This window comes from Harpia harpyja, chromosome 14 (genome assembly GCF_026419915.1).
Source record: "Harpia harpyja isolate bHarHar1 chromosome 14, bHarHar1 primary haplotype, whole genome shotgun sequence".
Taxonomy (NCBI): Eukaryota; Metazoa; Chordata; class Aves; order Accipitriformes; family Accipitridae; genus Harpia; species Harpia harpyja.
The window spans coordinates 25,400,720-25,424,970 of NC_068953.1; the positions used below are offsets into that span (position 1 = coordinate 25,400,720).

A 24,251-nucleotide genomic window follows, 5' to 3' on the forward strand; every position below is an offset into this window, starting at 1 on the left:
GTGATTGGAAATGTGGAAAGAAGAGGTAAAGTCATAACTTTTAAAAATATTTGTTTTAAATTAGAATGACACCATACAGGGGAGCTTACATAATGTTTTACTACTCTGGTGCTGCAGTAAGTTATAAACTGTGTATTGGTCAATGGCTTTAAAAAAATTGATGGACCTTTTCATCAGTACCAGGTATTTAGCAACTTCATAGCTGACAAAAATATTCTGCAGTGTTTCACTAAGCCCAACATAATCTCTTACACATAGTCTATATACCCAGTACAAAAATATTAAAATAACAAACACAACCCACAACACTTTGTTAAAAGGGTACCTTTCTTGCTATGCCTCATACGCCACTCCTTGGCTACAGTCAATGCCTTTTACACTGACAGTGCTGTAATTTTGTAATCACACACTTAGTAGATCACACCACAATACTTAGTAGATCACATGGGCTACTTTTTCTGTAAGCATTGTACGTACACAGTAATATACTCTTCATAGAGTTCCAGGATATGTTCTCAAGATAAGGTAAAAATACTTTTTGACGAGTGTACACTTAGTATTAGACCCTCTTCCATGGAAGTAGATAGCAATATTTTACAGTTTATCTTTAAGTCACTGCAACAAGGACACCAGAAAAAGGTTAGTAATCACGCAGAGTGTGAGCGCATGTCATGCGACACAAACGTATTTGGGAAGACAAGTCTAGGAAATTTTATTAACTCACAGGGAGGCAATTCACTGGAAAACAGTCTAGAAGGCTGCAGAGCTGGATACCATTATGAAAGAGTCAGGTAATAAAGTTCACAAAAGGAAGTGGAATTTTAAAAAAGGATCTGAAGAAAAAGGAGGAGATCCAAACATATGAAAGCAGCATGAAGCTGAGAGAAGGAGGGGCAGAAGAATAAAAGATAAAACTATGTAGAAGATAGAGGATGACATCAGTACAGAGATCAATGAGAAAAGGATTCTACAGAGACTTGAAGATCAGGATATTTTTCCTAGTGCAAGAACTGAACAAATCTTAGAGGCAACGAATTTAAAACAATTGCAAGGAAGTACATTTTTATGTAATACATGAAACTCGTTGCCTCTGGATACTCTTGAAATCAAAAGCTTAATGGGAACCAGAAATGGATAAATTACAGTTACATTACACAGGATTCATTCAGAAGGAAAAAAAAAATTTTTTTGTGTTTCCTAGCAAAAGTTAGGTACTAAGTGATGAAAGGAATTAGAGAGAGATTTACCTAATCTGACATAATGAAATACTCATCCATTATGGGGCAGCTGTAGCTTCTGCTAAAACAAGACTATCCAATCGTAATGTAAAAAGCTCCAACAATTTTGGAATACATACAAAACCTCAGAGTGCCAGCTTACTCTTACCAATAACGTACTCAGAAGAAACTCTTCCTGAAAGCAAGCTCTTGATTCCTTTTTTTTTTTTACAAGGTAATTCCTTTGAAGCAATTGCTATTAGCCATTGATGGAGAGGGATATTAGATTAACTGTGTTTATAGGGTGACTCAACGTGCCATGTTGCTATGTTTTGACGGATGGAAGGGCAGAGTGAAAGTTGCAAAACCCAAGACAGAGATGACTAATCCAGTCCTGGCTTAGCAGCAATGAGGGGATGGATTGTCCTGTGCAACATAACTGTTGTCTCGAGTATGGCAAAATATGAAAATTGTGACTGTGTTTAAGGCAAAAGTAATTCATCAGTTTGCTGAGCAATGTAATGACAGGACAAAAATTAGAACACTCCAAACTATTGGCTTTCTTTCCTATTAACACAAGCAGTATTTGAAGTTGGGTGGAGATCAGGACTGAGAATAAGTTCCATCATTACTTAGATTTGCTTTGCCCAGCACTAATGTTCTGTTTAAATTTATATGCTCCTTTTTGGAAAAGGTTATCACCAGTAGCAACAAGCAAAATATTTACTACTGAATAGTCTGCATACTTGTCCTCTTGATCCAAACCTTTGGATATGGAAAATAATTTGGGGAAAAGAGAGATCAGCTCCTGTATCTGCTATGGTTCCAGACACATCCTGATTTTAGTCAGGCAGAAGAGAAGAACTGTCATAAAAAATAAATTCAATGGCTCCTTTATTTCCTTTTCCCACCTCCAATAGATACTAACTCCAGACGTCAGAAAAGTTACTCCACTTTATGGTAACTAGGACCCTATCCCTCGGCAGAAGTATCACTCTACCTGTGAATGGTGCCATTTGACTTTTATTCTGAAGCAAGAGTTGCTGCCCCTTCTGCATGCTATTCCCTTTAACTGCAGGTATTATTCTCATCAACTCACCTCTTGGGGTGAAATCTCTGTCCCACTGAAATCAAATGCAAAACAGCTAACTTCAAAGTGCTCATAATTTCTGCTATCTTCTTGTTCCACACATTAATTATGCTTTAGGTTTCAAGTATTTCCTTTTATTTGTTTGAACTCTCTTCATTTTACTGCATTCTTCTTTTCCTGTCCCTCGCATGAGAAGGCAGTAAAGAAACCCAGCTGATTTTCCTTATAGTACCTATTATTTCATAAACCTTTATCAATGCAGCTCCTTTCTGCAAAGGAGAGTCCACATAATTTCAATCTTTTAATACAAAATTCCAGCCTCTGATCAGTGTGTTCATTGCCCTTTTCCTGGTACAATACTTTTGAGCTAAGTAATGAAGATTGACCACAGTATTCAATATCAAAGCATACCATTAGTGCAACATGGCAGGCGCAGCAGAGGTTCTCTCTCCTTTTTCTTATGGCTTCTGAAAAACTGCTTTTCTGTGCACCAGTGGGCACTGAACAATTACTGTACAGAGAAGATGGAAAAAACTGCAAAAGGTTAGAGTAAAACAACACGAAAAAACAGCCCCTCCTTGTGATATTTATGTTTCTGCTGCTGGCCCTGGCAGAAGTCCAGATTCTGAATGAACAAAACTCCCAGTGGCTTAGGGACTACGGTATTCAGCCCATAGTCAGGAAATGCAATAGCATGTGACAATGGGAAGAAATAAAAAAACCTTTTCAATGCTTTTGAGCTTCCAGCTCAATCAGTTTGGATCAAAACTCAGGGGCTGTTGAGATTTGTGTGAATGAGTTCTCTATTGCTAAACAAAAACCTGTGTGTGTTACAGTGTAAGACAGTTAAGTGGTAAACAGTATGTGGCTTTGCTTCCTCATTAATATTTCATTTTTACAGTACTAGCCCTGTAAAACCCCATTTTATGTACAAGGCCACTGTCCTCTTTATTCAAGTACAGTGAGGAACTCTTTCCCAAAACACAAAGTCAGCTTCCTATTTCTCCTCCTTTCCAGAAAAGCTACTTGATAACTGTTGTTCACTACTCAGTGTCAAATCTCAGTTCTTCTACAAGATTAGAATTTAAAAGAGTTGGGTAGTGTTCCATGTTTATTGGCATCCAGTGATTCAGGTTAAAACTGTGTCCTTTACAACAGATTTCCTTTGGGGAACTAACATCCTGAAAACTTAATTGTTGGGAAAATGATGTCAAATTCTCTTCTTTTTGTAAACATTTAAAATATAAACTAGCCACAACTGTGTTTTCAGGGACAGAAATTTTCAGGGCTCCTGTAGACACTATATAGAGCAGAGATTTCATCTTCACTTTTTCTCCTAGTAAGTACATCATTCTCATGGGGCAGATACTTGCCTTCACAGTTTATAATTTCTCTCTCTCTCTTTTGCAAGTTTAGTGACAGACCAATAAAACCAGGACCTTCAAGCCACAGAATGCAGAGGGCAGCAGGTGTCTAAGCACTCTCTTGTTGACCATTTCCATGACCAGACAGGGCCAGGTGTAAAATTCAGGTTTCTGTTTACATTTTCCTGAAAAGTATAGGATTTATAGTTTGTGAGAACATTCCAAAGAGGCCTCACTATTTCAACAAACTAACATTAACTATTTCAGAGACAATTCTTTCTTTTATGGAACTTTTTTTTTAATTTTACAAACTCCCTACATATCTTATCACACAAATTCACTGAAGAAAGTAGGTTTCTGCAGCAAGATTGTTATTTGTCAGTGTGAGCAGAACTGAGGATTGACAGATGGGGCTGACAGATTGATCTGCGTGATCAGCTGCGTGAAAAACAGCTAAGCGTGCCTAGGGTTGTGGCAGAAAGGTGGCTGCCTGCTCCCACAACTGATGGTGGACACAACTCAAGCAGTGTTTCATGGGGTGAGTCGCCACAGTATTAGAATAGACCATGAACCGTTTACTTTGCAGCAAATGAAGGGTGTAATTGAGGCAATTAGGAATCCATGGCATAGTTCTCATGTCCCAGATGCTCTACAGGAAAAGCAACAATTTTCTGAGTCCTTGATCAGGTTGGATCACAAAGTTCCAGTCTAGCCCATAAAGGGGAGAGTATTTAAGAACTGGTAGGTTAAAGGGACCATGCCACTTCATGGTGAACAATATAAAGGCTTGGCATTCAAAAGTGGCTCCTATTATGTTTTGCTCCTGGAGCAGAAGGGGTCTATGAAATTCTTACTAGCTTAATGTTTAAAATATCTGCTAAAAATTATGAGAAACATGCTTGCCATCTCAGCCTCCAGCAGGAAATCCTGCACTTGATTAGCACGGATTCTGTCTGCTCCCCCCCACCTCCTCCCAAGTAGGTTTAACATGCCTGAACCCCATCAATCCTAGGACCAGAGCGCGATGGGTAAAAACAAATGACACAAACTCCTTAAATGGTCTTGCCTTCTCTGGGTAGCTGGGAGCCTGCTGGAAACAGTTTCCCCCATACTGCATCCCATTGCTTTTGTTTATCTATCCTTGCTGACATTTTCTTCAATTAGGAAACAATAGCTCCGTTCCAATGTACTGAGCAGAATTACTGAAACCAAGTCACGTGACACCATGAGAGTGTGTTTTCAATTATTCACTCTATCTTTTTTTGCCAGGCCTATGAAGAGGACCAGCCTTCTGCAGGAGTCAGGTTTGTCTGCCTCGCTGTTGTAAGTTCCTCCTTTTGAATTTTTATTTTACAATTAGGTATTTAATTTTTTTTTTAATTTTTAACAGTAAATTCAACTCTCCTGGAGTTTCTTAATCTTTATTAGAAAACTTCCAAATCTCTAGCTCTTCCTACTGCCTGGAAATCCTAGACAGCTGCAATAGTTCAGTGCTAATAGTACTGCTCAGTAATGAATCTGACAAAGATCACAAGATATAGATTAAAATGGGATGCAAGATATCATGTTGTTAGCACTTGGTAATGTAAAAGTCATCTTGTCCTTGCTAGTAAAGAAAAGTTTTATCTTTCCTACTGTCTGGTTAACAGCAGAGCATTCGCATTCAATCTGGGAGCTACACCAAATTATTTGCATCTTGTAAATGCTCGGTTTAATATCCAACCAAAAATTTGAACCAAATGGGCACAGCTCAAATCATGTATTTTGTTTGCAGAAGACAGACTGAGTTAGGGCTTTTTAGACTTAAAGCTGGAAAAATAAAGCTTGGGAAAAAAAAAGAAACAGAGAAGGAACATTTGGTTTGCATTACAAACCACAGACAACTTCCATCAGGCGTGCTGAGGTATAAGAATGGCAAGAGAAAATGACAAGCAGTGAGTGCACTGGAGGAAAAGACGAATGGTTTGGAGAATCGTCTTTGAAGTAATTGTCCATGCCACCAATACCTTGAATTAAATTTGGTGGAAGATGGCAATGAATCATAAAGCTTCTCTGGCACTTGTGATATTGTTTTCTGTGTAAAATAACATTTCTGGATATTTTTATTGGAAAACTTATAGACTATGTTTTTGGTACCTCCTATATTTCTGTCACTTATGCAACCCTGAATCAGCAGCTCTGGAAAGGATGATGCCTTAGTTAAGACTTGGGCTGTGATCTAATACTTAGAGCAAGAGCAAGTATTTAACTGGAACTCTTCAGGTCTGCTGGGTTTGTTTTCACCTCAGCCACTGGCTTGCTTTGAGATATTAGGTAAGTCATTCAGGGTTAAACTTGGTCTTTGAGCCAATGGAGCTCTGATGGGAGTGGGGGAGGAGGAAATAGCTGATGCAGCAGGGCAAAAGAGATGTTCTCTCTGCATAAGGTAAAATTCCTCAGGAGCATTGCAGGGGGGAGGGATGGCAGAATGCACTTAGAGCAATGTTTCCTTCACTGTTTCAACAGGTGCTTCTAAGTGTTCCCTGCATCCCAGATGCTTAGCATAGTCAGAGAGGTACCTCTTGGAGCATTTAGTACTGATGGCAGTGCTCCCTTCTTAAGCTCAGCAGCTTCAGGCAGAGTGAGAAAGGGCTTCTGCATCTCTCCATCCTTCATTCTAGCATGCCAGTCTCCAGAGATCTGTATTTTGACCATTAAGCTATCGAGTCCTCTGCTTACCCATGTGCTTAACAGCTCTTTTTAAATTCTTTCACTTTGGAGAAGTACAAGTGCAGTTAATGTTTGTACAACATTGAAATCCTTGAATGTAAAGTGCTATTTCTTCTAATTTTCCCCCATAGGCATGATTGTTTAGGTCTGAATGTGCAACCCAGGCTTATTTCTGACATTCTTATTGCTAGTGTCTAATAGCAATTGCCCGAATCACAGAAGGAGCACCAATCCCTGTTGCAGACTTTCAAGTGATGCGCATTCCACAGACCTTCAGCAAGTAGCTCTGTTGCTTCCTACCCAGGTGCTGAGGGGAGGTACTTGCAGAAGTTCCCCTCATCCTAGCCATCCTATTGCTTTTTCAACTCCACATTCTGGTCTAATGGGCCAGATTGCATTTTTACCTACCTTCAGACATACTGGAAAAGCAACATTAAGCTTTGCAAGATTAATTTCCTAATACACTGGGGATGCTAACAGGGATTTCCCAACTCAAAAATTGCAATTAGGTACATACATATTATGGTAGACTAAAGCTTTAGCCTTACCAAAACACTAAACCATGTCTTTTTTAAAAGAAACAAACAAAGAAAATCTCCAAACCTTGAAAGTCTTTACATATTAGTAGGGATAAGCATCAGTCAGCTTTTAACTAAAGTAATCAACAAAAAAGCACACAAAAAAATTGCAAACTTGTGATGCTGAATTACACCACCAACAACTACTTATTTCAGTTCTCAAAATTATTGTTCTGATATAATTCATGGCACTCTTCATCTCTGTACTTCAAAATAAATTACCACATAGAGACTCTGAAAAGTATGTTCTCTCAATAGCGCAGGAGGGGAGATTAATCCTAGAGAAATAAGACCCCATGTCAACTACAAAGCCCACGTGTTGAAGCTGAGCTCCATCTATGTCATACCTTTCCCCATCCCCTCTGGCCTCTGTGTCCTTACACATAGGCTTAGATGTCCTTTTATTCAGCGTGTGCTCTGTGTCACAGGAAGGAAGCATGGCTGTGCTGTTGGGCAGTCCTCCATCTACACCATGGCTGCATTCAGCCATGGTTGCAAATCTTGTTATTCATAAGAAGAGAGGCTACCCCGAAAAAGAAAAAAGTAGAACATTCTGTGTACTGAGGGGAATGGAGATTATGCTAGTTCAGTTTGACCCTGAAAACTTCCCTTATGCCAGTGTGGGGGAGGCTGGAAGCCTTCAGTTCCATTGTTCCTATCCAGGGGGGTCAGCCTGTCCCACAGGAGAAGAGAGGATCCCAAAGACACACAGAAGAGGGGCAGAAAACACACCAGCTTTATGGAACTTGACATGTTCTCTGCATACTTTCAGACTTAAACTTTGTCCTGGAATAGTGTCCTGCTAGGAAATTTGATGAGTTCCAATACTCAGGGCATGAGTTTCTGAAGTGTGGGAGATTTTATTTTGGAAAAGAGACATCAGGGAGCAGAGCAATATTAGGACTGGTATGACGGAAAATAAATTACGATGGAAGGCTGTAGGAGAGTTACCTATCATAAATGCCAGAAGGGACTGCACAAATAAATATCCTTCTCCCTCAGAGATGAAGGGATCCCTTTGCTGCTCCTGAAAAAGCTACATGCAAATTTTTTTTCTTTTACAAATCCAAACAAATTCAGATTCACGCTGAATTGTGTATTTCTCCAGCAATGCCATATAGCTCCTTTAGACAGGTATCCAAGGTCATAGTGTTTATCATCTGTTTTTGTTCTTCCTAGTTATTTGTATCAGATAGGGAAAAAAAAATATCCTGCAGATTTATTATAAGGCTGGCTTGGATTTATTATATGAATCTGTCTTGGTCAGAACTTGCAGGCCTGTGTTTATTGTTGTGGCTGTAAGGAGCCTTTAGAAAACCTGCTTTATTCTATTTCTATAGCACCAGTGGCATTTCAGGTACAAAGTGCATACATACCTACCTAATTCTGCATAGAAGCTGGGAAAAAAATACTTCAGACAAACACAACAACCCAGTTTAGAGCACAAGGTACAAACCTTTTCTCTCAATAGTATACTTAAAAAGTGCTTTTCAAATTACATTGATTTTCAATTTTGTGTATAACATCTACAGCATCTTTGATTTATGCAAATCCTTTACCTTTAATAGGTATTTTCTCTAGAACAGCAGCATACAGTATCAATTAAGTACTGTGAAGAGAATAGAAAAAAATGTGTAATAAAACTGATAATAAAAATCAAGTAAGAAAGTCAAAGTGATTAATTTAGACTTCCTCGTGTTGAATTTTCAGCACTGACACATACCTACCAAAATATTTCTAGAAAACTTTTTCTGAGAGAAAAAGGAAACAGTTTAACAAAGCTTCCCTTTTTTATCTTAACATGCTCATTACTCATTTTACAAAAGCTCCAACTTTTACCACATTTTGATTGTATAGCATTTCTTCCATTTTCTCTTAATTTTGTATGCTGAATCATACGCTGAAACAAACCATTTCTGTAATGGGACGCTTTTTGATTGATGTATTGGAGCTGTATTCCTTTATAGAGTTCAATCCCTAATCAGATATTCACATCTTAAGTGCTTCACTGGATCTCTCTGTTATTGTTAAATGCACGGTCTTAAGTGAGTTCTGGTCTGCAAAGGTAGGAGTTTTATAGCAGCCTGACATTCCTTACTCTCTCATGGCTAAGATCAACTCTTGCTAAACCACTTACAAATCAGATGTGCCAGGTGGAGAACTTAACCTCGACAATTTGATTAATCTTCTTTGAATTATAGTGGTTTCATGAATCAAACTTCAGAAGGAGCTTCCTCTTTCCAAATAACGTTAGGAGGACAGAATAATGCTTTTAAAGTATCTTCCTTTTCAATTTGGGATTTCAACATGCAAATTCAGCAGAAGCCCAAAGGAAGCAGCACAATGGAAACATCAAAAACATTTATTAAAAGCACTCCGTTGTGCTTGGGGAGCATGGGAAGAGAATGAAAAGGTGAAGGAGAATTTAGTAGAGCACTGCACAGAAACAGAATTAGCAAGTCATGAGATACCACGTGGCTGTTAGCAGACTGAAAGGCTCTGTTGATTCGATTTATTCATTAGGGCTTTTCAGTAGTGTAGGTTATTAAGTGGGAGAAAGTGGGGTATATTACAACTTACTTTTTATATTTCCTTTCCTGGAGAATATTTCACACCAGAGGAGCAGAGAAAGTTACTGAAAGTATCATGCCACATAAATGGGAGAATGATAGGAAAAAGAGCAGCACCACCAGCTCTCTGAAGATGGATCGAAAGAGCAATGCTGGGAACAGGAAGTCAAGAAAATTTCGTTCCATTTCGAGATCACTTATACTTTGCAATGCCAAGAACAGTGATGATGGGTCAAGTCCTGATGAGAGATGCCCTGATCCCTTTGAGATCTCTACCAGTTGGGGTCAAGAGGATTTTGACTGCTGTCCTAGAACACAACTGCCATGCTCATCAGAGACAGAAGACAGCCCATCTGATCCTCCCCGTGTAATTACCAGCATGGTCCAGTCCAAAGCTGCAGCAAATGAGAATTGCAACAATATGAGAAGACAGTTACTCACCAAGGTAGGCAACTCTGTGCAGTACATTGTAATCTTTCCCATTGCAGTAGTTCCTAAATGGATTAATTCATATTTCTCAGGAACACAGAATTCTACTTGACTTTTTCAGAGCCTATGAGCCTGCAGTGTTCCTGCTCTGTATAAACAGCATGAAAATGTATTAGCTTCCCTGCTGTGCTGTTGCACTCTGCTGATTGATGTTCTGCTGAAATCAGTGACTGCTAGGCCACTCTCAGTGTATTCAGACTAGCACAGCTGGTGCTTTCTACCTGTAATATAGTATTCAGCTCAAAATAGAAAACTGTCACAATAGTAAAGTGCATTTGTAAAGTGTGATACCATGAGATCTCACAAGCTGTGCAATTATGAATTATATTAATACTATGAAAGACACAGCAGGCAGATGTTCTTTCTCTCTGATTCAGGAAGGAGGTTGTGATGGCTCTAAAACCACCAGAGATGTAAAAAAATCTTAACAGCCTCATATTACAACATTATTCTTTAATCAAGAAGTAACTATGTTAACCATAATGATCTGAACAAGTTTTCAGTCTGAGCAATATATTTTAGATGCCTTTAGAAAGTTCCTTTTCAGTGACATATCCCAATTTTTCCACTTTCTCTCTACCTATTGGTGTGATGTGTGAAAGGGACCTCACTGCAAGTATGACATGTCTTTTAATACAGTTTGTGTCCTCCTGGCACCTCCCTTATTATATGCCTTTTACCTGTCCAAATAGTGGCTTATATGAAAGAACTGATTCTTTCACCTAAAATATTTCTTTCATATATATTCTATTTTATTTTACATACCTTCAATAGAAATTGGTGAAAACTAGACCTCTACATCTAAACACACAGTGGCACAGTGGTACTGAAAATCAGAATGTCCCCTTACTCCTTGAGTTTCTTGCTAATGATCAGAGCATGCAGCCCAATATTGCAAAGACTGCAGCAGGACAGTTCTGGATGTGAGGTGTTTCAGCCCCTGGCAAAGTCCCAGCATGAGGACAAAAACAAGCCAACTTTCTGTTACATTCTGACAGAAAACATAAATAGGTAACACTGACCCAGGTCCCAAAATACACTCAGTTACCTGCAAAACCATACCGTCTCCTCCCTTTTGGAAACAGTCCATATGCACTCTGCTGATTTCCTTCTGTGACTGAAGAAGGAGCAGGCCTCTGTGGAGTCTCCCTCTTCTCTTTTAACAAAGCTGAAGCACTTTCTTAGGTGTGTGTCAGCTGCCAGTCTACTTGCTTGCATACCTCAAAAATATGCAGGGCTCCAATAACTGTTGTGAGCCATACCCGTATGAAACGACTCAGTATCTTCTTGCAGACTGTAAGTTTAGATCATTTGCTTTTATAGCTAGCAAGCAGCTCAAATAGGGATCTGGGGAACAGAGTAAGTCTCATAACTAATGCCATCGCACAGATAAAATATAACTGCTAAGGGTATAAATCCACTCTTAGGCTGGAGTGCTCGTGTCACTGAACAGGATGGGTCAGGAGCCTGGATGGAGACATAAATTAGTCAGCAACCCAGTCCCTTACAGCAGTGTTTGGGTTGCTTAGTGCCATTGTAGACAATAGGTATGTTAAATTCCCTCTCCAAAGCTCTCATAGCAATATAAACCTTTTCAGATGCTGCTTGCTAATTTTCCAAACCTTTCAGAGTCATGGATCGATGAGTGATTCTAAAAAGTCTTATCTCAGCATGCTAAATAGGATGAACTTTGGTCACAGCTACACTGACTTTATCCTGTACTACTGTTGCTGAGGCTTTGCTCTATATTATGAAAGCAGTGATCTCTATCTTCCATATGGCACAAAAGCCTGTCAGAACAATCTTCCTGTACCACATGTCTTAGAAAGCTTAAAAGCTCTTTCTTTAAGAAAGGAGTCAACAAGCATTTTTCAGGTCCCAGCGTAATGCTCACTCTCTCCATCTCCATGTGACACTTCAGAAATCCATGATGTGTGACTCAGAGCTGAAGGATCCTTCTCTTTGTTCAAGAAAATTGATTCCATTCTTTCTGTGGTGTTGCTGAGGATATCCCACTATTCTGCTTTCCAGCGCCTGCAGCCCTAAGCATGACTCTGAAGGTGCTAATAACTCCCACAGAACTGAACAACTTAATTTTTCCTGTCACATTGGAAGGAGAGAAGAATGTTTAAAAGTGCTGCATGATTTAATGCTCCCTGTACATTTCTCCTCCAGAGCTAAGGGGGAACCTGGAACATCAGTATTCCAAATACTAGTTCCTCTCTTCAGTTCAAAAACTTAAGTATCTCTCTGAGCCATACTCTGCCGATTGCATGGGATTCACCATAAGCAATAAACCATGAGCAAATCAAACAGTGTTTTAGGACTTCTGCATATGTATTAGAGGCATGTTTTCCTGATTTCAAAGTCTTTAGGATCCCACAGAATAGTCCTATGTCCCATTACTAACAGTCTGAGAAACTAGGTGCTCCTTACAATAAGGAAATGAGAGGTAAGAGGAGGATTTTTGAAGAGAGGGCATCTATGCACCATGACATCAATTCCTTTCACTTCAGTCTTCAATAGAAAACGTTGCTGTAGCCGTTGAGGGAAGCACTGCAGCATGAGCACAACCTATACTAGACTACAGAGAATCCCCACAGAAACACAGTTCTTATTGCACTACCTGTAGAAAAGACTTTGAGCTGGAACTCAGGTCTTATACAATAGAGAATTTCAGAAGGCTGAAATTCTGATGATACGAGGTTTTGTTTCTTCTTCTTTCCAATAAAATATGCACAGGTTTTGGTGCCAATAGTACTATGCTGATTGCAGTGGGACTGCAAGTTATGTCACTGCTCCTCTATCATCTGACTCAGCACAGCGCTAGCATGTGTGTTTGAAGGGACCACAACCTCCTATCTTGAGTAAATTTGGCTCTTGTGAGGAGTGCTGCAAAGGCTGGACCCAGATGCAAAAAACTGACTTGTACCTGTGCAGGTATTTTTGGTTTTAACCAAAGCATCCAGAGTCTGCATTTACACCACTAGTGTGCACCAAAAGGGCAGAGGATGGACATTATTTAACCATGATGATGCCTACCACTTTTACTGTGATGATATGTGGGCGGCACCAGATGATAGGGGTTTCAGTTCATAACTGCATCTTCTAGGCAACTTCTTTAACCAACAGTATGTGGCATGGTGGCACACTCAGCTGCAGGGATTGACCTTTCATCTGTATAGAAGTTATAACAGGTGGAAGAAAATAAGGTTGAGACAAGGCTTAAATAGGAGCCCATCAACAACTCTTCAGTGGTTCATTACATTCAGGGCAAATAACCTCAGTCAGTGCTACATCCATGTGAACTATGCAGTTACCTCAGACATTTGGATGACCAGATGGTCATTCACATCCTGCCAAGACATGGCCACTATATGTCACATAGGGCCCTGTGTAACAGTCCTTAGTGGTTATGTCCTTCTTTGACCTCAGCCTACCCTACTGCCACAGATATCTCACTTTACTGCTGGAGTCCTATTTCCAGTCATTTTTTGTCACAGAAAAGCTGCTGCCATGACATACAGAGAATGGAATAAACCAGGAGATAATCTGGGAAAACAGAGAGGGAAGAGAGAGTGTGGAATTACAAAGACAGGAAAAGAGGAAACAGTTGACTATGGAATACTTTAAAGCAAGTGAACTGAGAGGAGGAGAAGCAACAGTCAGGAGCAGTGAAGGAATCGTATCTGCAGCAAAGTGCATCACCTGACTACTCTCCACTTCCTACCAAATGCCACTTTCTTTTCTCCTCTGTGTCCTCAGCACATTTTGTGCATTACAAGAGCAGCTTCATTCACCTACATGCTGCTCAGCAGAAAGGCAGGTAGAGATGTTCCCACTAAGGACTATCATTTCATAAACTTCCCAGCCATCTCCTTCTGCCTGGGTGATTGTACAGGAAAGAAGTAGAAGCAAATAATAAATCACCATGCACACCCAGGCAAAGAAAAGCTGTATCAAAATCTTATAGCACATAATAACTTATGTTTTGTGAGATAGTACCTGGGAAAGAATGTCTCAGTCTGATCCATTAATGTCTACATCCTCTTCAAAGTATCTCCCTTCATTATATATTCTAAATAGGAAAGATTTTTTTTTTCCCTTCTCTAATGTACTGTCAGGAACAGATAAAGAGTGTTTTAATTCATTTGGTTTCTGTGTTCCAATATTCACTCTTATTGACTGTTGATCATTGTGTCTAGAGCACCCAGGATTACCTGGGTGTCTGTCATCTGTTCAGCCAGCTCCCAGACCACTTAGGTTCCAAGATGAGGTGCACTTAGTCTGGTATGGACAGAGCTGGAAAGCCAGCTTGTCAGTACATAAACAAGCAGATATCCTTTACAATTTGCTTCTCACAAAATCAGCAATTTTCAGGTGGCCTGAAAGGAAAAGAAAACAAAAAAATTGTAAGCAGTATCTGATACGTTGTGCGCTGACACAGCAAACACTGTGGAAGATGGCCTTGCCTGCTCGTGTCATTACAAAGTCTGAAACTATGCCAGCTGTAGGGAGAACGGACAGGACTAGATAGTATCAACTCCTATTTTTCAGAGAACATCAGTCTCTGCTGAGTTTGAGACATGCTTCAAGAAGCATTCCATTACCTCCCTCCCTGTACCACCAACACCCTGGGAAGCACCAAGATTTACCAGCCAGAGGGGCTGGTAGCAGGGTTGAAATAGTATCTAGAATAAAACATAACAGGGAAGGGCTGACACTTTATGCAAACTTTATACAGATCCAAGATGATGTGACTGGCATGGCTCCACTTAGTTCTAGGAACTTCTCTGTCCTTGCTTCCTTTGGTCCCTGACCCTCTGCTTGAAGGAGGAAAAAAGCAAAAGGTCATTTTTCTCCCTTGGTCATCACCAGAATATATTTTTAACTCACCTTTATGCAAACACCAGTTAGCTGGCCCTTTGGTACCGGGACAAGTGTTATGACAACAGACTGTAATGTTTCAAACATTAGCCTATGGGCAGGATGGAAAAACAAAGCCAAGAGAGGAGACTGCATTTATTTAGACATTTATTTGTTCTCCTCCCTTTTCCTACTTGTTCTGTCTTTCTGTCTTTCTGGCCTTCTTGCATTTGTGACATCAGGGCCATGTCGTCTCCAGAGCAAGTTGGGAAAGAGGCTGTTATATTAAGACAGTGTGTGCTGCAAAAAGCAGGCCAGGGCAAAGGCTCCCAGAAAAACATACTGAAGGCCAGATGATGGGTGGAAATGTCCATCTGTAACATCTGATGTGCTGAATCGTCTATCTAGGGCAGAACCTTAATCCCATGCCCTGCTTCTTGCATCATCCAAAGGCTTTCTAGCTTCTGCCATTTTATTAATTGCAAAGGGAATATGCTGCTGGGAAAATGAATTACATCTAGTATAAATATTTTGAAAAGACCAAGGCATCGGCTAGGGTACGTCAGAATCAGTGGAGTCGTGTCAGTTTATGCCAGAGAGACTCTGGCCCTTTCTCTGTTAGAACTGATGCAGAAAAAAATGCTTCTTGAAGAAAATCCCCAAAGACTATATTCTCTTAATCTTCCACTTGGAAATCCCAGCCATTTCATAGTCAGGAGACCAGAAAAGCAAAATATTTAAATTCATTGTTGTCCTGTTGTTAGATTTTTTTTTAAATTATTTTTTTGCTTTTTTTGAAACAGCAGTCAATCAGCTCATTGTCATATACTTGGTTAACTGAGTCAAAGACCTTACTTGAACTACCCTTGTATAACATTTCATTTCAGACAATCTAACTACTGTGTCTTACTTAAGAGTGCACAAAAGTTTTTCAGTTTTCCACAGATGCCATGGTTACCCTTATTTCTAAACAACATCTGGAATTAGATGTTTTGAGATGGGACTCTGAGCTAGAAACATCTAATGAGAGCATGAAGGAAAAAGAAATCTTTTAAATAGCAGATAGAAAAGCATCCTCAGAAGCTTTGCATTTCGCATGACAAAAAAAGGGGAGCAGGAAGAGAGAGGTGACCTAGACGTGCAAGTTACTTCTCCAGAACTAAACACATGAAAAATTAATCTACTCTCACCTGTGACAAAAATGCATTCAAGAAGGCTCTTGAACTCCACCTTTGATTTTTATCTTTCAGCCAAGCAGATTCAGCTTAAAGACAAATTTTGCTTATAATGCACTCCCACAGACTTCATTTTGTTTTCACAGCAATGAGTGGATATTATAATGCAGATACAAGTTCTCCCAGAGTCTTGAAGTGCTCGGTGGCAAAGCCCCTTATGAGAAGAGAGACTTTATTCACTAGCAGCAAATATGCATTTAAACATATGTTCTAATAATGAGTAGGCAAGGTTGACCTAGAATCCACCTGCCCACACACCAAACCTGCCAACCTTATTTTAGCAAATTTTCAGCATTCACTACATTCAGAGCTATAAATCACCTTTCAAAATGAGCAGCACACTTTAAAAAGGAGGAGGATGCAAAATAAATACTGTCTTTACTCTTGGAAACATCAGCAGTATTTCTATGCATAAAATAATAAGTGAGACAGGAAATAAAAGATATTAAAGAACAAAACCCAAAGCAAATTAACTGCTGGCACATGAATTGGTCAAATGTTTATTTTTCTAAAGAACAGCTTTTATTAATTTTCTGTCATGTTGCAATAACTTGGATGTGAATATAGCGATCTATATCCAGAACCCAAAAAAGTGCAGATGCTGACAACATACAGATATTTGCCACATGTCCCTACAGCCCAACAGAAACTTTTTTTAAAAGTAATTCACATAAATGAATCGCAGAAACGATTGACACACAGAGCTTATTTGAAATGTAGCCCAACTTGGATTTAAACAAAAATTGTTCCCAAGATTTTTCTGTGGTGTACAATGGATTTAACCTCTACTTTCCTTCTGACTAAGTGCATGCACCTTACTGCTCTTGGAAAGAATATTCATATCAGTTTTTATTTGGTGTCATTTCACATATATGTCTCAATACAACCCAGAATTTCCAGCCTGGCATGTGTCCCATTGTACAAAATACAATGTCTTCCCCAAAGGATTTACATGGTGCTGCAATGAAAAACCTCAGAGCCAAACCCACTGCACTCTGTGATGTCCTGTGAAACTGATGAGAGCCAAATAACTTTTGGACAATTAATTGTGAGGATTTTTATAAACACCATGAAGGCAGCAGCTACACACTGTGAACAAGTTATAGGAAAGGCATAAGCATGACTGTGCTCTTAACAGAGATGAGTTTGGGACAGTCTGAAAAGGCCCACTATCAAGTTAAAATCAAGAACAAAATGAAGTGTGGAGAACAGCTATGCAAAGTTCCGTGTGTGTGTGTCCTGGTTAAACTACGACAGTGTGCCTGACCAGTATCTGTGAGAGGATACATAGATATTTCAAGGGAGCAGTACACAAGAGTAAGGAATCCTAAGAAGAGAAGTTGGCAAGTCCAAACATGAATTCTGACTACAGAAAAAAAGGGAAACAACTTTTTTTAAACACTGACTCTGTAATACAATTCTTTCACAACAGCCCCAGTCCATGATCAGCTGAGATGTCAAAATACTGAGCCAACTGTCAGAATAATTTCCTACCTTTAATATCTATCTTACATTTCTCATGTTTTAGAACAAGCACACTACCCTGTTGAAAACCCTGTGAGTTTAATGGATGCTTCGTGTATATAGAATCTGGCCTGTAATTTCCTACTGATAACTGACAATGTCCTGCACAACATCCTTGTCTCTAAATTGGAGAGACATGGATTTGACCGATGGACCACGGTGTGGATAAGGAATTGGCTGGATGGCCGCACTCCAAGAGTTGCAGTCAACAGCTGGATGTCCAAGTGGAGAGCAGTGATGAGTGGCATTCCTCAGGGGTCGGTACTGGGACTGGTGCTGTTTAACATCTTTGTCGGCAATACAGACAGTGGGACTGAGTGCACCCTCAGGAATTTTGCCTACGACACCAAGCTGTGTGGTGCAATCGACACGCTGGAGGGAAGGGATGTCATCCAGAGGGACCTTGACAGGCTTGAGAGGTGGGCCCACGCGAACCTCATGAAGTTCAACAAGGCCAAGTGCAAGGTCCTGCACATTGGTCGGGGCAATCCCAAGCACAAATACAGGCTAGGTGATGAGTGGATTGAGAGCAGCCCTGAGGAGAGGGACTTGGGGGTATTAGTGGATGAAAAACTGAAAGAGGGTAGATTTAGATTAGGTAATAGGAAAAAATTCTTTACTATGAGGGTGGTGACACACTGGAACAGGTTGCCCAGAAAGGCTGTGGATGCCCCATCCCTGGAAGAGTTCAAGGCCAGGTTGGATGGGGCTTTGAGCAACACAGTCTAGTGAAAGGTGTCCCTGCCCATTGTGGGGGGGTGGAACTAGATGATCTTTAAGGTCCCTTCCAACCCAAACTATTCTATGATTCTAAAACAAAGGACCAATGCAAACAAACTGAAAAGGTACCTCACATTTTTGGCTACTCAAGATCTGAAATTTTAAGGCATCAGAATTCTAATCTTTATTTTGTTTCCGTGCTGAAGACTTCAAAGCACTGCTATAAGATAAAAAAGAACACAATGTAGTCCCAATTTCAAGTATGTATTTCCCAAGATATTTACCTTGGGTGAAAAGTAATTATAGAAGCTCCAAAACAAATATTAGAGTTCAAAAAAACTGGTTTAAAATAGAATTCTGTCTATGCTTATACGCTTACCTGTTACTCACTAGAAGCACTATTCATGAACAAAAGAGGCTTCGTAAAATTCAGACGCTCCTCGTTAATAGCAGACAATCTGGAATGCAAGCAAACCCACAGAGTTAACTAGGCAGTCAATACAAATATAGCCCTTACCCTTTACTTACTGAATTCAGCCTGCAGTGAGCCTAGGGCTCCAAGTTAAATACTTCATTCACAGACTTAGATTTACTCTGGCAGGTTTCAAAATGGGAGCTAGGCTTCAACAGTCAGCCTGGAAGATTATGACCTTTGTTGACATTACTGTAAATTTGAAGTTTGTGTTTGCTGTCAGTCAGGTATGATGTGATCCCTATTGATTTGTGGTGAAAGGGCGTAATGATTCTAACCCTCAGGGCTGGATGAACTCTGCTTAGGGCAGAAATTAAGCCCTACTGATGGTGAAGAAGATGGTTACACAGCTTTCCTTGTGCTGTCAGGCTACAGATGACTAGAAATAGTTCATGCCACTCTCACCAGGGGACCCAGGAACAATACAGACAGTTGACCACTGCTATATTTTGTGGCCTGTCCTAACATATGAAATTTGCCTCCCCTTCAGAAATCTATACCTCAGTCATACAAATCTTTTGGGAACAAGCCTGGATCCAGGATAGCTCTGATCCACTGAGAGCTCTCTTCACTTTATGGAGTATGGAGAGGCTGGCAAGGGCAGAGGAGGTGGGTTCAGCTGGGAGTAGAACGAGTGGATACTTAAAGTAGAGGATTTACTAAGCAAATGGAAAAGAAATTGTGTGCTAACTTTCCAGCTTTCCTTGTCTCTTTAGAATTTTTACGTGTTCATGCATTTGTGCTGCAGGAGTATATTTCCTAGACAAATGTGTTGTCCTTCATGTGCTTAGTCAATCCATTGTTTGCTTTACTTACTCATACGACTTAAGACACTATTTCTCTTTCTGTATGGCCATATGTTAATGATTCATAACAGTGTTAAAAATGTGCTTACAATTAGTCCTCCAGATGCAACACATAGACTACAGCAACCTCAAACAGTCTGGAGTGGACAAAGAATCTTCCGCTGTTGCAGTCCTCGCCGCTCCCCTGCCCCCACTTAACAAGTCAGCAGCAGGGGTGGAGCTTCTAGTGTTTTGTATACACTTATTTTCCATTCAGATTCTGTTTTCCAGAGTATTTCCTTTTCTGGCATATGTTTATTTTCCTCCCTGTCTTTTCTTATAATAGTTAGCATAGGCAAAATTTATCCAGTTACTATGAAAAGCCTATTACCTGTTGTCTTCCACTCTATGCAAAGGGGCCATCTATTCTAATACTTCTTGTAGCCAAAAGCCACTGAAGTCCTAAGGAAAACAACTTTTTTGTAAACACTGACTCTATAATACAATTATTCTTTCACAACTGCAGTGTTAAAGGCCTGTTCCTGTTCTACTTGGAGGCAATCTAGTTTTAAGAACAAGAACATTTTCTGTATTTCTTAAAAAGGCTCAGGATAACTGTAAATAACCTTTAACATCCTTGGTACGTTTTATTTCATGCAACCTTTCATCTTCTGAATCAGGACAGCTGCATCTGCAGGCTGTGTACAACCACAGGGAACAGCAGCTCAGGAATCAAGCTCTCTAGGAATCCAAAATGTGCATCTCTCTGGAAAGGGTTCACAGGCAGCCACGTGCCTGCTGGAGACGCAGCAAACAGGTACAGTACATGTGGAGTCAACAAGCTTATTAGGGAGCCATTTGTCTGCATGGATTTTGCATGACCTGCTTTCTGTGACAAGCTATGCCTTGAAGCTCAGTTTCAGAGAAAGGCAGTGATGTTTGGGAATCATTTCTTACAACACTTCCAGTTGGAGAGACAGGTCAAGACTAGAAAAATAAAACTGTGACCATTCAGTGATCTAATGCTTCTCAATTACACTAAGAAATAAAACCTGGAAGAATGAAAGATTGTACATAACATCAAGTTTTCAAATGGTGTTTTCCTAGTTGCCCTATTAAAGGGCAATGTAGGATGTCACCAGCCTAGCAAGGCCACTGGAAAGCAATGTGAGCCAAAGTTCCTCAAAGGGAGTAAAGCGTATAGTCTGATCAATTTGCATATCCAAGATGGTGAGAGAGGAGAAATATTTTGCCTGGATGTAAGCTATATGTGGAAAGGCAGCCTTTGATCACCAGGACTGAGCAGAAGAGAGCAGTAACAGGAGAAAAATCTAGCAGGGGATGGGGTGCATCACACATCAAGACATCTCATGGCAGCTCTTTTCAAGGCAAAGGGAGGATTGCAGCCAATTCCTCAGTTAGTGAAACACTTAGCACAATAGTGCCGTATTGTTCTTTGTAAAATGATATACAAGCACGTTCCGTTTTTCTTTTTTTTAAGGGATGGTCATCTGAGCCCAAGGGATGAACTGTTAACACTAAATGATCTGTCCACCAAGGAGGCCGAATCTCTCATTCACCCAGCAACACAGCTGATGAACATCATGATGGCTTGTAAAGTAAGCATGAAAGTTGTGGTCCCCTCCCACAACGGTGGGGTGATTTGACAACATTTACTTGAGAGAAAAGGGGAATTTATGCATCAGACATTTGAAGAATGTGGTTTTGCTCTTCCTGACAAAACCCCAAACCTCTTGTGGTCAGACTCTGGTGACTTTCAGCATAGCTTTTCCCCAGATAAACAGAGGCTATGGGGAGGCCAAGGCCCTGGGAAATTCTAGCATGGACTGTACAACCCCTCCTTTTAGAAACACATAGCTTGCCAATGTTAATTTTTCATTTGGAAGTTGAGCAAAGACAGAGGTGGATTTAAGGGACGATCCATGAATCGAGAAGCCAGAGAGCAGGCCCTGTACTGAAGTAGTTCTGTGGACCTAGGATCTACAGCTAGGAAATTCCCATGGTGAATCTTGCTGGAGCCTGCTACAGAGAGAGGGGAACAGGAGGCAGTATTAACAGGTCAGCAACCCAGGATTATCACCAAATCTTTCAGTGGAAAATCCTTTTGAACTTTCTTTCAGAGTCCATTTCATTGGATTAGACACATTTCATTTCAGGCTTCTTGTCCTCTTAACCCCACCCCAAACTAGATGGCACCAAAGGCTTTTCACTTGCAAATTCTGGAGGAAACCCAAGGATGATGAATGGACTGAGTTAGTCCCCTACCATACATTTACCACTTTGAAGACAATAGAGCTCAGCCAGAGATTTGTTGCAGGCTTCAGATCTTGATACTCAAGGAAAAAAGGCACTTTCTGCTTGTTACCTGCAATAAGGTCACACAGAAAGCTCTGATATGATCCTAGACTGAGAAAACACCCCTGACTGGAGGCTGCTATCAGTTCTGAGTGTGCTTCTTTCTAGGACAGCAGTGAACTGTCTCACCCAGATGTCTGCTGGATTCTGCCAAGATTTTTGTTTATTTTCTCTCCTTTAAATGCCTAAGTGGCCAGAGATGAACTATATTAAACTTTTGTAGCATAGTACCACTCAAGAGGCAGCCAGGTGAACTGTGCGTTTCAAGACAAGCCTCCACCAAATTAATTAAGGGTTAATAGCAAAGGCTTTTCAAGCTAGCTAGCTTGGTAAGAGAAACACTGCAGAATCATTTTCAAAATGCCTCTTTGAGTATCTTCTCTGCGTTTCTTATTCTGAAGATTTCCCTAGGGGAATGGGACTAGAAAGCCCTAGCAGGATTTTGCTACTTGGCAATGCCTCCACCTGCTGTCGAAACGGAAAATTATCATTCATTAGTTCTTGTATCTCCAAACAGCACTACTAAAATCAGGCTTCTGGAAGAAAGCGTTTGTCTTAGCTGGCTCCAGACAGATTAGAACATATAGATCCTGCTGTAATGCTGCTCTTGTGGCCTGCAGCCGCTGCAGAATATCACAGAACAAAACCCTTTTATATTTGGAGGTTTGCTATATTTCAATCAATTTCCATATGCTGTCTATATTTAGTAATGTTCTTCCTTTAACTATGATTCCCTCAGGATTAATAGCATTCCCCATGTCATAACAGGAGGAGGACTTTCAGGAACCATACACATCCAGAAATGATGCATAACATCAACTGTTCTTCAGATGTGATCACTTATTTATTTTCAAACTGTTCTAATAACATGCCTGTTTTATCTACCAGTTTTTAAATGCTAGAATTAGTGGCCATATTTTCAAAAGCAACTAAAAGTTTCCAAGTAGAAGGGGCTGAATTTTTGGAAAACACTAAAGCCTAGTCCTCAAAGGTTTTTAAACACCTGGATCATATTTTGACTAAAACCCATCCCTCTGAAATCAGCAGAAGACACCTATCCACCACTGCAAAGCTGGGCCTAAGAATTTTCCTTTTGAAAATAAGGCCTTTCTAAGGTGATGGAAACCGAGTACCCAACACCACCAGTTATCTCCAGAAATTAGAAAAGCACGGCTACAATTTACCCATACATCAAAATATTAGTCTGTCTGAACCAACTGGGGGTGTCCAATTAATTTTCTGTCCATTTTGACTAAAGACCAGAATCTATTTCTATCTTATTACTTTGGCAAGTTATAATCATGTTTATAGCAAAGTTTTGAGCTGTATTCTCCTTTATCATCCTAGTCATTTTAAATAATTCATTTTTCTCCATGTATTTTGATTCAGGCTGAAATTTGTGCAAGCCAAATTAGGAAAAATTCTATTTTTAAGTTTAGATCACTTTCAAGAATTTCTTGCATAGCAATAGATTTTTTTTTTTTTTTTTTTTTTTTAGGAGACACCAACCTGTAAGGAAAGGCCTTTGGAAATACAAAATGGTTTTCTGCACAGTAAAGCTGCATGTCAACGGACTCGCAGTAACTCAACCAGTAAGCTGCTAAGAAGTAATCTTTTCTCTTGTAATATTCAGGGAGCACACAGTACAGCACTTCATCATGTGACGGTACTGCAGTGTTGAAAGAAATTGCAGCTGTTGTCCAAATTTAGTCTGGGATCCTCAGCTAAGAATTGCTGATGCATAAAAGCATCAGCTTTTATATTCACAATATCCTACAGTCATGAGTTTTGTGCATAAGCATTCCATTTTATGTTTTTTAAGGTGTATTCTAAATAGGCCAATGCTTTTTTGGCAGGGAATGTTTGCTTTTTACTATGTTTAACATTAATGGCTACACCCACAGGGAGGATTGAAAAGATCACTCCCTTCACAGAGAGATTTACAAGAGGAAAAACATTTCTAAGTAACATTTACCTGATAAAATGAATGTGCAGAAGTGTCCAGTGCTCAAGAAATAACCCAGCCTCTCTCTCCACATCTGACAGGTGTAAACCCATACTGGATTGGGGAGATGGACTGCACAGTGCCCCAGAAAGCTGTGCCCTTCAGAGACCGGCAGCCCCACGCTCTCCACACCAGCCGCAAATCTCTTTCCCAACAGCTGGACTGCTCTGGAGGGAGAACCCCAGTAAGTGCTACAGGAAATCACCTGAAAAACAGACGAAACCGTCTCCAGTAAGAATCTCTCAATGACC

The 24,251-nt window shown here is 40.1% G+C and overlaps 1 protein-coding gene and 1 long non-coding RNA gene across 3 annotated transcripts in view; one reads left to right on the forward strand and one right to left on the reverse strand.

Moving 5' to 3' along the window:
* The first annotated feature begins 8,905 nt into the window (after positions 1 to 8,905).
* Positions 8,906 to 24,251, forward strand: part of IL16 (interleukin 16) — a 33,543-nt gene continuing 18,197 nt past the window's right edge. Inside the window, exons 1-5 of one of the 2 annotated variants that reach the window (XM_052807503.1) lie at positions 8,906 to 9,973; positions 20,300 to 20,436; positions 21,121 to 21,238; positions 23,494 to 23,587; positions 24,042 to 24,184. In XM_052807503.1, coding sequence (XP_052663463.1) covers positions 9,605 to 9,973; positions 20,300 to 20,436; positions 21,121 to 21,238; positions 23,494 to 23,587; positions 24,042 to 24,184 — 861 coding nt within the window. In that variant the 5' untranslated portion in view covers positions 8,906 to 9,604. The remainder of the gene's footprint in view (positions 9,974 to 20,299; positions 20,437 to 21,120; positions 21,239 to 23,493; positions 23,588 to 24,041; positions 24,185 to 24,251) is intronic. The other variant, XM_052807501.1, reaches the window with a different exon arrangement.
* On the reverse strand, positions 14,779 to 24,079 carry LOC128150836 (uncharacterized). The gene is made up of 4 exons (XR_008238207.1): positions 23,971 to 24,079; positions 18,742 to 18,820; positions 16,074 to 16,272; positions 14,779 to 14,840 (listed from the first exon to the last, which is right to left on the reverse strand). It is a non-coding gene; the product is annotated as an uncharacterized LOC128150836 (long non-coding RNA).